Source organism: Canis lupus, chromosome 10 (genome assembly GCF_003254725.2).
Source record: "Canis lupus dingo isolate Sandy chromosome 10, ASM325472v2, whole genome shotgun sequence".
Taxonomy (NCBI): domain Eukaryota; kingdom Metazoa; phylum Chordata; class Mammalia; order Carnivora; family Canidae; genus Canis; species Canis lupus.
In genome coordinates this window covers 41,652,699-41,664,965 of record NC_064252.1, presented here as the reverse complement: position 1 = coordinate 41,664,965, position 12,267 = coordinate 41,652,699, and the positions used below count along the sequence as shown (strand labels likewise).

The window sequence follows — 12,267 nt, the reverse complement described above, 5'->3', positions numbered from 1 at the left end:
CGCCGCGCCGCCTCCTGTCGCTCCTTCTCTCTCCCTTGTAGCCCGACGGGGGATGCTGGCCCTGCTGCTCTGCGGCGTGTCCGTCGCGCTTCCGTCCTTTGTCCGAGCAGGTAGGTTCGGCTGCCCCCGGCCCCGAGGCCGCCCGCGGTCGCCCGCCCCGATGCGGGTTCGGTGCCCGGCGTCGGATGCGGGCCTCAGGCGTCACCGTGGGGTTCCGAGGTGACTTGGCGGGGGTGCGGGCGGGGGTGCGAAGAGGCAGGTCTGGATGCCCGACGGCCAGAACACTACTTTATCTGTGGCCGGAGGTCATTTTACGCCCCAGGGTAAAAACCAAGAAACCATCGCGCAACAGGTTTCTTCCGAGAAGATGCGCAGGGCAGTGCGATGCTAGGCAATCCCGGAGAAGCGAACTTCAAAATGAGCCGATTGTCTGACGCTCCTTTTCGGGACGGGGGACTTAACACCTTATAGTCAAGACAGGGTGAAATAGGGCAGCTCGGGCGGCTCAGCGGTTTAGGGCCGCCTTCGGCTCAGGGCGTGATCCCGGGGTCCCCGGGATCGAGTCCCACGTCGGGCTCCCTGCGTGGAGGCTGCTCTCCCTCTGCCTGGGTCTCTGCCTCTCTCCCCCTCTGTGTGTGTCTCTCACGAATACATAAATAAAACCTTAAAAAAAAAAAGACAGTGAGAGCAGAGCAGAAAGAAACAGGACGAGGGTTCAGAACAGGAGCGTTTACTCTGACAGGGAAGGATGAAGGGGTTTGGGCTTCTAGGGAGGACGGGCAGGAGAGAAATCATTCCAAGTGGGGAGGATGAGTCAGCGTGTTTTATGAACACATTTGAAGGCCTTCCAATTATGCTTTCACATCAGCAGACTATTTCAGGCAATTCCCACACTGAGAAAACTCCCCAATAAAATTTCAAATTGGCTAGAAAATTAAGGAGGCATTTGTTAAGACTAATCATCAGTAACACTAGAGTTCTCGTTCCTGATTTTCCCTCTTTCTTCCTCTAGACGCGTGCAAGAATGTTAGTATGCAAAACGAGGCACCTTCCGCAGGCCAGCCTTTTGCTTTTAATTGTACATACCCTCCGCTGACGTCTGGGAAGGTACATGTGACATGGTACAAGTATCCTAGCAGAATCCCAATATCCAAAAACACACAGTCTAGAATTCACCAGGAGCAAAACTGGATTTTGTTTCTCCCCCTGACCCCGGAAGACTCAGGGATCTACCAATGTGTTATAAAGTAAGTTTCTCATTTAAAATAAAACTCTGTCTCTCTGTTTCATACATGTATATGAATATGTATAATGTATACATATTCATATAAATGTATAATGTTATGATTATATACATATACAATTCTTTTAGGAGAATTCTTAATAAACATAGACAACTCAATGAGAAGATTAAAATAGAGTTTTATAATTGTTACCAGACGATTGCTAGTGAACATGTTTTAGAACAGATTTGTAAATCAGTTGTTGGAACAGGAGAAGCATCTTTTCCCATTAAAATGAGGCCACAAGCCAGACTGGCTTGCAAACCTGTTTCTCCCAGTGTTATTGCTGCCTTCCTTCTTGGAATGCCAGAAGTGTGTGTGAGTCGTGCAACTAGATAGGAATAAACCTCCTTTGAGCACCTTTTTTTTTTTTTTTTTTGAGCACCTTTTTTTGTAAGGGTTCTGTGATAGGAATTTAACAGCGACTAAGCATCAGCTATGTTCCAGCCCCCTTGCTAAGCCCTGTGCTAGGAAGCAGTGTAAGTGAGGAGCACAGGTCTGGTGGGAGACAGGTGAGGCTGGTGGGGGCTGTGGTGAGCCAGAAAGCACATGCCTCACCAGTGGTCTGTTCCGCTCAAGCCCGTTTTCTAATTTTTCAAGGGAACCTGGAAATTGTGTGTGTGTGTGTCTGTGTGTGTGTAACTTTTCAGTAAGCTTTGTGTGTGTGGCTTAAATAAAACACATCTGTGGACAAATTCTGGCTGAGGGCCTCAGTTTTGTTACCCTCCCTCACTGATGTGCTCATCCTTGGCAAATTATTTGATAACTCTGAACCTTGGTTTTCCTATCTGTAAAATGGAAGTATTGCCAGCCTGATAGGGTTGAAGGGACAGTTGGCTGAGATGATGTATGAAATTGGTACTCCAGAAAGGGGATCTTGCTCTCTCCCCGCTGCTTTGTCTCCATGGGGTTTGCCTCTGACTCTCCGTGGTTCACGAGGGGGCATGGTTGCGAACCCGTTTCCTGGCTCCTCTGCACAATTCCACTCACCATATGGATCAGGATGCTGATGTCTTGTGGAGGTCTGCAGTCCTGTTTGACTCTAGATTATGAGAGCTTGAGATGGTATGGCACGCAAATTCATCTGGATGTCTAGGCTGCATTTAAAATACTTAAATCTGGGAGCTGTGAAACCAGGAAAGAAAGCCTTTCATAGAAAGTAGACATAGATGCTGTCTGTCATGGAAGAAACACGGATTCTCACAAATCTTTGACATACAGATCGATGCATACTTAGTAAACTGCATATTTTTACTTTGAATTAATTTCAAATTCACACAAAATTTGCAAGAATAAAGAAGTCTCATCTACTCTTTATCTAGATTCCCTTACTGTTTAACATTTTGCCACATTTACCTTAAAATTCTCTCTCTCTCTCCATATGTGACTGACCCCTGAGCAACGTGGATTTGAACTGCACAGGTCCACTTACATACAGTACATTACTATAAATGTATTTTCTCTTCTTCTTGGTTTTCTTAACATTTTTTCCCCTCCAGCTTACTTTATCATAAGAATACAGTATATAATGTGCATAACGTTGAGAATATGTGTTCATCCATTGTTTATGTAATCAGGAAGGCTTCTGGCCAACAGAGAGCTATTAGTAGTTTGGTTTGGGGGGAATCAAAAGTTCTATGCAGATTTTCACTGGTGTAAGGGATCCAGAGCCCCTAATACTTACATTGTTCAAGGCTCAACTGTATATGTAGATTTACATGCAATATTTTTTGAACCATTTTTTCCAAAACATGTAAGTTGCATGCATCATGTTCCTTTTGCCTGGAGTGGTTTGATGGGTACTTGCTATCAATAAGAATGTTCTCTTACAGAATTGCAGTAGAGTTATGAAATTTGGGAAATTTAACTGTCATACAATATTTTTTGTCAATTCTCCACTCATATGCTAATTTTGTCAATTGTCTTGATTTTTCTTTATCAATGTTTTTTTCTTTCCTTTCTGGTAAGGGGGCCAATCTGGCCTCATAGATTACATTTGGCTATCAGGTACTTCCATTCTCTTTCCATCTGGAACGGTTCCTTAGTCCATTCTTCAAGACATTGACATTTTTAAGGGATATGGGCAATTGTTTTATATTCTATCCCTTGATTTGGGTTTGCCGGATACCTCTTCATGAGTAGGTTGAGATTGAACCTTCTCAGCTGGAAAACCACGAGGCTCACGGTGTCCATTTGCTCCTCACTGGTGGTGTTTAGCCTGACCACTTGGCTAAGGTGTGGTCCAGTATTTCCGTAACAGAAATATTGTTTTTATTCCTTTTGTAATTAATGATGTGTGAGATGGCATCCTGCCTTGCTTGAGGTAGAACATTCTCACCGTATCTTGATGATGATGTGGCCGTGTTTGAGAATGAACGGCTTCATTTGACTTTGTGGTTGAGTTCATGAGGTTTCAATTTGCCATTTTCTTACAGCAGTACAAACACCTGTCACAGAATACACGTAAACCTAACTGTGTTACGAAAATACTGGTGTGATATTTCTGGAAATGGTCAACTGATTTTATCAGACGAATACAAACAAATATTACATGCCGGAAGGGACGATAGTCTTACGTGTCATCTGAACTTCCCACAGAGTTGTGTTTTGGATTCAATAACGTGGTATAAGGTAAAGAAACAAAATAACTTTCCTCTTGGTATTTTTCTTCTTCCTTAAAACTCACTTGCTTTTTAGTTTTAAGTCGTATCTCTTAAGGCAGAACTGGTAAAGAGATTTGTGTATCTGAGACATATTTGTTAGGTGATTGTGATAATTTTACTCTGCTAATTATTGATTTTAGAATTTGTGGTTATTACAGTTTTATGATATTTTGTTACTTGTATTCAGCTCCTCTCCACAATTACAGTTTTCAGACCATCCTCAGTTATTTTTTTTTCTGAATAGATTAATTAGTTTGTTTGTATGGGTGCTACATGCCCATGATTTAATAATCAGAAAGTATAAAAGTGTGGCAAGTGTCCTTCCCGCTTCTGAGCTCTATTTGCCCTGAACCCATCACACCTCTCCTAACACATGGCCACTGTTAATAGGTGCTTGCATTCTCTGCATTATTTTTGTATAATGCTGTACAAGCAGTGAAACTGTGTCCTTGTCCTTCTAGTTTTACACAGAGAACCCTAAACCTACCTTTCTGCACCTTGGATTTTCACCTTCAAACATTCTCTTTTCTTGGCTCTACTGGCAGATGATAGTGTCTAAGACATAATCCTAGGCACGGAGGAGCACAGGCTGGTTATTACAGATTGGATTCGTTTTCCTGTCACTCTGCTTGTTAGCACTTGCCCATACAACCATCTGGGTGGTGAGGTTCCTCTGTGGAAAGCTTTTATCTACCGATTCAATTTCATTAATGGAGATAGGCTTATGCCAATTTATTTCTTCCAGAAGGAGTTTTGGTAAGATTCCTTTTTTGGTAGGAAATCACTCATTTCATTAAAGATTTCAGATACTCCGGCATACAACTTTTATTATCATTGCTCTTTTCATGTCTGTTTCTGCAGGTAAGATTCTTCTTTTAATCCCTATTACAATGTATTTCTCTCTCTTCACTTGATTAGTCTCATAAGAGAGTTGTCAGTTCTATTATTTATTTTCAAAGAATCAAATTTTGGCCTTATGCATCCTATTGTATGCTTCATGTTCATTTACTTTGTTTCCACTTTCCTGTCTTACAGAACCATGGCAATGAGTATCCTTATCCCTGTCTTTTTAAATTTTTTAAGATTTATTTATTTATTTGGGAGAGAGAGAGAGAGAGAGAGTGCGCAGGGAGGGGTGGCAGAAGGGGAGAGAAGGAATCCTCAAACAGACTCCATGCTGAGCAGGGAGCCTGATGGTGGGCTCAATCCCAGGATCCTGAGATCATGACCTGAGCTGAAATCAAGAGTTGGTCCTTTAGTCAACTGAGCCACCCAGGCACCCTTTATTCCTGTCTTTTAATGCACATCTGCCAATGTAAGAGTTTTTTAGGGTACATATTGCTTAGCCTTCTGACTGTTAGACTGTAGGGTATGTATATGAATGAAGTATTCAATTTTATTGATGCTACCAAGTTACTCGACAATATTTTATATCAGCTTATACTCTTCCTGCAATATTCTGGGCTCCCTAACACCTTATGTAGAACTTTGCATTATAAGGTTTGTATTTTTAAAAATCAGTTTGATGGGTACAATTGTTACCTTATTGTTGTTTTAAATTGCTTTTCCTTAAAAAATTTCTTAATTTTTCTTAATTAATTTCTTAATTAATTTCTTAATTAATTCCATTAATTATTACTGAGATTGATCAACTTTTTCATGTTTACTGACCATTTTTGAATCCTCCTCTGAACTTCTGACTCTTATCTTCCGCCCTACTTATTTTTTTTCACTTTTCTTACCATTTCATCACCGACTCACAGGAGATTTTATATATTTGTGTATCCTGGGCACCAATATTTGGAATGCATGAACATTTTCATTGCAGTATAGCATATACATAGAAAATGCATAAAACAAAAATGGCCAAGCTTGATGGTTAATCAGAAGGTGAACATACCTGTGGCTACGCCTTCCAAAGATCAAGGTCAAGAACTAAAATACCACCAGAAGGCTCACTTCTGCCATCTTCCAAAAACAATGCCTCCCAACCCCCCTGACTTACAATAGCACAGATTAATTTTGCTAGCTTATGAACTTTATTGAAATTGAATCCTGTTGTTTGTAGCATTTTGTGTCTGGCTTGCTTGGCTCTGTAGTAAATTTGTGAAAATCATCATTTGAAGTTAGAATTCGTTTGATCATTTTTTTAGGGCCGTGCTTTTAGTGGTTCGACCAAACCACGTGGCCCTTTCACATCCCAGTTGACCACTTGAGAGTTTGGTGAGGATGCTCCTCATTGTGGAGCCCTGGCTCTAGCTTTTGTCCCTGACACACCATAGATCTGTCAAAAGCCTGGTCTGATCAGTCTGTCTGCCATCACCTTCAGAATCACTGGGGAGAGTTAGTTCTAAATACCTACTGTTCCATTAATGAAAAGTTCATCTTCATAGACTTTGTAGTTACCACCTGTGCCTTCTCCACTTGCAAGGCTAATAATACCTGTCCCTTAGGTATTAGCTTTAGTTCAGTAAGTTTCTAGTGAATAGGTGGATGGCTTCTGAGTTCTTTCTACCTCCAGTATTTTTCACTTTTTACTTGAGCAAAAATTCACTTTACAATTATATTTGTAGGAGTCAATATAACCTTTTTCCCCCAACACTTCCTTGTGTATCAACTATTGGGCCAGTGGAAAAATTACACAGGTATTCCTTTAATGTGTGTCAAGATATATTGTAAACACTCTGCATACTCTCTCTCATTACCCTCCTATTAGCCTTGGCTCTGACCACAATTTAATTATTAACAATAATCCTGTTCAATGTGGCATCTGGTTGGCTCAGTTGGTGGAATATGACTCTTGATCTCAGGGTTTTGAGCTCAAGCCACATGTTGGGCATGGAGTCTACTTGAAAAAAGAATTTTTCCTCAAAGTATTCTTATTCTGTTCAGAGGGTGTTGACTTCCAGGCTACAGTCCCCTCAGCTTCAGTTGGCTCTGACTGTGGCATTACCCTTTTTCCAAGTCCTGCTTTGGCTTTCTCTGATTATGGTGAGTCTTAGTTCTTCTCTGTGGCTTCTGTAGACTCTTCCTCAAGCATCCTGTCTCCCACCTTGCAGCCTTGCCATCCTTACCTCCTGGCAATGGACCCTCTTGACAGTAGGACTCTTATGGAATTTTTTCCTCCTGGCCTAAACCTGTTGTGGTCATAGATTTGAAAGCATTTGACATTTGTAGAGAAGTAAATTTTTAAAAAATGATTTTATTTATTTATTTATTCATGAGAGACACAGAGAGAGAGGCAGAGACATAGGCAGGAGAAGAAGCAAACTTCATCAGGTTTCTGCAGGGAGCCTGATGAGAAACTCAATCCTGGGATCATGGGATCATGACCTGAGCCAAAGGCAGATGCTCAACCAGTGAGCCACCCAGGTGCCCTGAGAGGTAGATTTTTAGAACCAACTTTGTTACTACCTCAGTGTTAAGAGGAATGGATTTTTTTTTTTTTTTTTTTTTTTGCCTTTTTTAAAAGCACTTGCTTGGACTAATCTTCTACTCACTGAATCAGATTATCCACGGATGAAGTTCAGGCATTTTTATTTTTAAATCTTTTTTTTAAAAGATTTTATTTATTTATTCATAGAGACACAGGCAGAGGGAGAAGCAGGCATCATACAGAGAGCCCGACGTGGGACTCGATCCAGGGTCTCCAGGATCATGCCCTGGGCTGCAGGCGGCGCCAAACCCCTGTGCCACCGGTGCTGCCCGGCATTTTTATTTTTAAAATAACTGCTCAGGGGCCCTGGGTAGCTCAGTTGATTGAGCATCAGGTCATGATCTCAGGGTCATAAGATCAGGCCATCTTAGGTTCTGTACTCAGGGAGGACTCTGCTTGAGATTTTCTCCCTCTTCCTTCCTCCCTCCTTCTCACCCTACCTCAAATAAATAAATGAATCTTAAAAAAAATAAAATAACTGCTCAGCTTGAGAAGACAAGAGGCTAGGAGCCAAGCAATATAAAGAGGAGAGATTCTGAAATTGTCCAACCTATCCAGATTCAGTGACATCAGTTAGGGCTCTGTTTTTGTTACGATCTAGTTGTCAGATGTTGAGTCGCTATTTGGGCTGCAGTGTTTTATTCTGTCAAATGAAAGTATTTAGAGCCTATTATCTGCCTGGATCTGTGCCAGGAAATGCTTCCTGGAGGAGGTGACTGTTGTGCCCTTAAAGACTGGATAGTAAAAAAAAAAAAAAAAAAAGACTAGATAGTAATGAAGCCAGTGGGGAGCAGAGGGAAGGATGGCAATTAAAAAAAAAAAAAAAAAAAGCAACAGTTGCAAAGGTATCAGGTGAGAGGTGAGAGAGAATGGTGTTTGGGGGCATTGGTTAGAGTTTGGGTTCCGTGTCAAGAGTGGAGTATGGTGATGTTAGGAAGTAGATCTTGTAGGCTAAGCTCCTCAGGTCGTCACTGCTATGAATACATTAGAAGGGTTTACAAATGGTGGCATGTGGATCATTAAGGCTATTTCAGAAATTTAGTGACTACATGGCCTCAATGTAGGAGAGTGTATGATGTAGAAGTGATGGAGTGAGGGGAAAGGAGGGGAGAGTATGTGGAGGGAACTTATTCCTGGTGGACCCTCTTTTCTCCACCAGTTGGAAGGGGATGTTAGGGGGAAATTTAGAAAAAACAGCGTAGGTAAATAAGTGAATGAGAGAGTCAAAAGCAAAGAATTTCTAGGGTGAAGATCATGAACTTGTTGAGATGCCAAGGTGAATGTTGATGGGATTGTCTCCTGTATTGCTCATCGGGCTGTAGGCATGGAGGCGGGGGTGATGGAACTGACACAGATGGGGTTTTGTAGGCTTAATATACTGGAAGAATCAAGGGTGACTGTACTGAGGAACTGAAAGGGGGGAGCAAAGTAATGGCCACATGATGGGAAAGAAAGGAAGGCTTGAGGGAAAGTGGTAATTCAAACAAAAGACAGGGATTAAGGGGACTGGTTCAAGGTGACAGAAAAATGAGTCTGATAGAAAGTTCAGGTAGAAAAGTCCATAATGAATATGGTGGCTAGCTGCTCACTATCCATGGTGAGCCTCTTTAAATCAGGGCAGCTATAAATAATAGAACAAAAAAAGAACAAAGCAACTCAAACACCACCTGTGCTTTCCCAGAGTTCCCTACAGCTCAGGCTGTGGATGTGAGTCAGTTTCTTCAGCTGGCTTCCCTTGAAGGGCTTGCGTGAGTATGGTAGATCTTCCTGCTTTTTCTGCCCCAGAGCACGCATGTGGGGATTTTCTGTGGCCGTGTCCCAGGGCCCAGAGTCTGGCTCTGTGGGAGTGGAGAGGCAGTGCATATGGCTTCCGATGGGTTTATTGGTGTGGCTCCTATAGAAGTGGCATGACTTTGCACACTACAGTTGCATAGTGGCGACCCCTGGTCCCTGACTTGGAGTGTGGTGTGTTTCAAGTCTTGATTTCCACCTTACAGCTATGGTGGAGGCAGCAGGTGTCCTGTGAGCTTAAGTCTGCAGTGAAATTCTGACTTAGATCTCACTCCCTGAATACCTCTGAAAATTTTGTAAGCCCCTAACATGCTGCTTTAAATCCCTTTCCCACCTGAAACAGGTGGAATGTTTTTTGTTTTCTGCAACTAAATTCAGTCTGAGGGAAATGGCCTTCTAGGTTTGTTTTGGAGAGTTAGTGAAATAACTTATCCATTGGGCACTTAGTTCAGTGTGGGCACATAGTGCTTACTTGATAAATAAATATCAGATATTATTCTTTGGTTAAAATGAGGGCATGGAAGAGATGGAATAATAAGAAATTATCATCAGAATGGTATATTTGTTTTTAGGAATTCAGAGACATAGTGGTTCTGGATAATGAAAAAGTCCAGCTTGTAGCTGGGAGAGTTGAAGACCGAGAGGAGTAGAGGTGGTCCTTGAAATTGAGATGTTATAGAGGGAAAGGTTCAGGTATTAAAATATCCATTCTCAGAGGTAGTGAAGTGTTCACATTTGGAATAGTATTTTTTTTTTTATTCCAAATTACCTCTCAATACAATGATTTCTGCTCCACCACTGTGCTAATTCTATGTTTGCTGAGATCATTCTCAAAGACAAATATAATCATGTTATTCCCTTGCTGGGAAACCTTCAACGTTCATCCCCTTCTTCATGGTTTTCTGTTATTGAGCTGCTGGTTGCCTAACCAGTTCTGTAGGCACTGCATGTCAGCCAGAATGCTCTGGGGCCACTTTATGTTTCCAATCATTGTACAGATTGGGTTAAAGGTGGTCCTTCTTGGTGCTTGAAAGACAAAATGCATTCAAATGTTTGCTGCTATTATTATTAATATTTTAAGTTTAAATCTTATTAATAGGATGTTGCCCACAAATTTTTAAATAAACATCGAGGCCTTCTGAGAATTTAAATTCTGAAGTGACACATGGTGGATTACAGTAGAAGCAGTCCTGTGTTACCATGAAGGAAGAGAATGGCTCTTAAGCTATCAAGGCTGCGTTTTAATATGATGAAGTATTTGTACATCTTGAAAGAAAGAAGGAGTTGATTAGAAAGGGACTGATCAATGATAGAAACATAGAAAGGGGGGTTCAGAGATTGCTATTATATGAGCTCTCACTCTAGAGAAGAAGTTTAAGAAGTTTTCATAGTCAAAGGACTTAATGCTTTTTGTTTGTCTCTACTCTAAAGAAGGTGGCATCACAGTATTGGAATCAGATGCCTTTACCCATCTGATTCTTACTAGTAATTCCCATTCTATTTGGTAAGCAATTGTCTAATTATAATTGGGTTTCCCAAATAGGGAATGATGTAAGACTCCTAGAATTTCGAATTGTAAATAAATGCTCATTCTGGCATGAATGAGTTTCCTCTTCCAAGATGGATCCATTCACACCATTCCAAGGTGAAGAATGGGCTCTGATGCTGAGCTAGCTATAGCTGACTCAGTGACGAGAGAGCTAGACAGTTGGACAATTAAATTTTTATTAGGGGTTATAAGTTTGTCTCTATATTATGATTGTGAGCTTCTAAGGACATAGACCACATCTTATTCCTGCATGACAGGGCCTCTCACAGCCTAGCAAAGAGCAGGAACCTGAATGCTTGAACGAATAAAATGGACTTCTAACCCAAGAACTCACTGAGTAGAGTGGCACTTTCTGAGGAAAGGAGAAAAGTTTTGGGAGAGTTCAGAGTGGGTCTGTGGGATGCAAGAAGTGGCGATTAGCATGAGAATGTGAGTTCTGACAGGACAGATGGATGTTGAGGCCTGCCCTGTGGGTGGTTGCTGAGAATGACAAATGAGAAAGGCATTCCTGAGACTAATCAGGCCTCAAGTTGATTTGGTGTTCTTGTTATTGGGGTGGAAGCACAGATGATGTAACAAGTTACATGATATCTGCTCATAAGCCTAGTGACATACTTTGACTATTATTGTTCAAGCCTTCAAGCAGAATGTTCTTGAAGAGTTATTTTGGACCTCTGTAAAGTCCAACCCAATAGGTGAAGAAGGTGTATTTGGGCCTGGAAAGCAGTGGAAGCAGTCAATAATCAAGTGGGCTTGCGATCTTGGCATAGGGGCTTGGCGCCATGAGATGGTGGTCCACTGGGAGATATGGGCCTCTGTGGGTGGAGGGCATTCCTGCCTGTTCACACCCTCCTACCGCACCCCTCTGTGGGCCCCATGTAGTCCTCCTCCATGCGGTCTCCCTTCTAGCTCACCTATGCCTCTATCTTCCCAACTTCCATTAGACTTAATATTTACAGCACTCACTGTAGCCTGTAGCATATCCTTTGTCGAATCCGCAGATATCTTTTTATCTATCATCTATCTATCTATCTATCTATCTATCTATCTAGATACAGATATTGTCTTCAGTTAGATTATAAATTACCCAAGACCTAGGGATCACATATGTTTGTTTCTTGCATCTCCCTGCAATTCATAGGATGGTGCTAACTAGAAATGTAACTGATACACAAAATACTCTTTGAATTAAAATATACGTGTATATATACATTTATATTTAGGACTGTAAAGAGATTAAAGAAGGACGGTTTATTCGCTGGGGAATAAAGCTTTCGGTGAGCAATGTTTCAGCAGAAGATGGAGGGAACTATGCATGCCAAGCCCGACTGACACACACAGGGAAACACTACACTGTTTTAAACAGCATCACTGTGCGTATCAGTAAGTATGCTCATATCCATTGCCTTGGCTTCTTCTTGGCTTTGTGTGAGATGGCTGGCTTCTCGGGCAATGGTAATTCTTAATCTTGATTTTCTTGAAGGTTAGTGGGCTCTCAAACTTACCATGTTAGAATCAGAGGGTAGAAAGAAGAGGGCAGAGGGC

At 41.6% G+C, this 12,267-nt stretch overlaps 1 protein-coding gene across 3 annotated transcripts in view; it reads left to right on the top strand.

Moving 5' to 3' along the window:
- IL1RL2 (interleukin 1 receptor like 2) overlaps positions 1-12,267 on the top strand; it is a 43,999-nt gene that overhangs the window by 1,060 nt on the left and 30,672 nt on the right. For all 3 annotated transcript variants that reach the window (XM_025463490.3, XM_035696179.2, XM_025463498.3), the window contains exons 2-5: positions 42-110; positions 1,013-1,247; positions 3,719-3,914; positions 11,946-12,105. In XM_025463490.3, coding sequence (XP_025319275.1) covers positions 53-110; positions 1,013-1,247; positions 3,719-3,914; positions 11,946-12,105 — 649 coding nt within the window. In that variant the 5' untranslated portion in view covers positions 42-52. The remainder of the gene's footprint in view (positions 1-41; positions 111-1,012; positions 1,248-3,718; positions 3,915-11,945; positions 12,106-12,267) is intronic.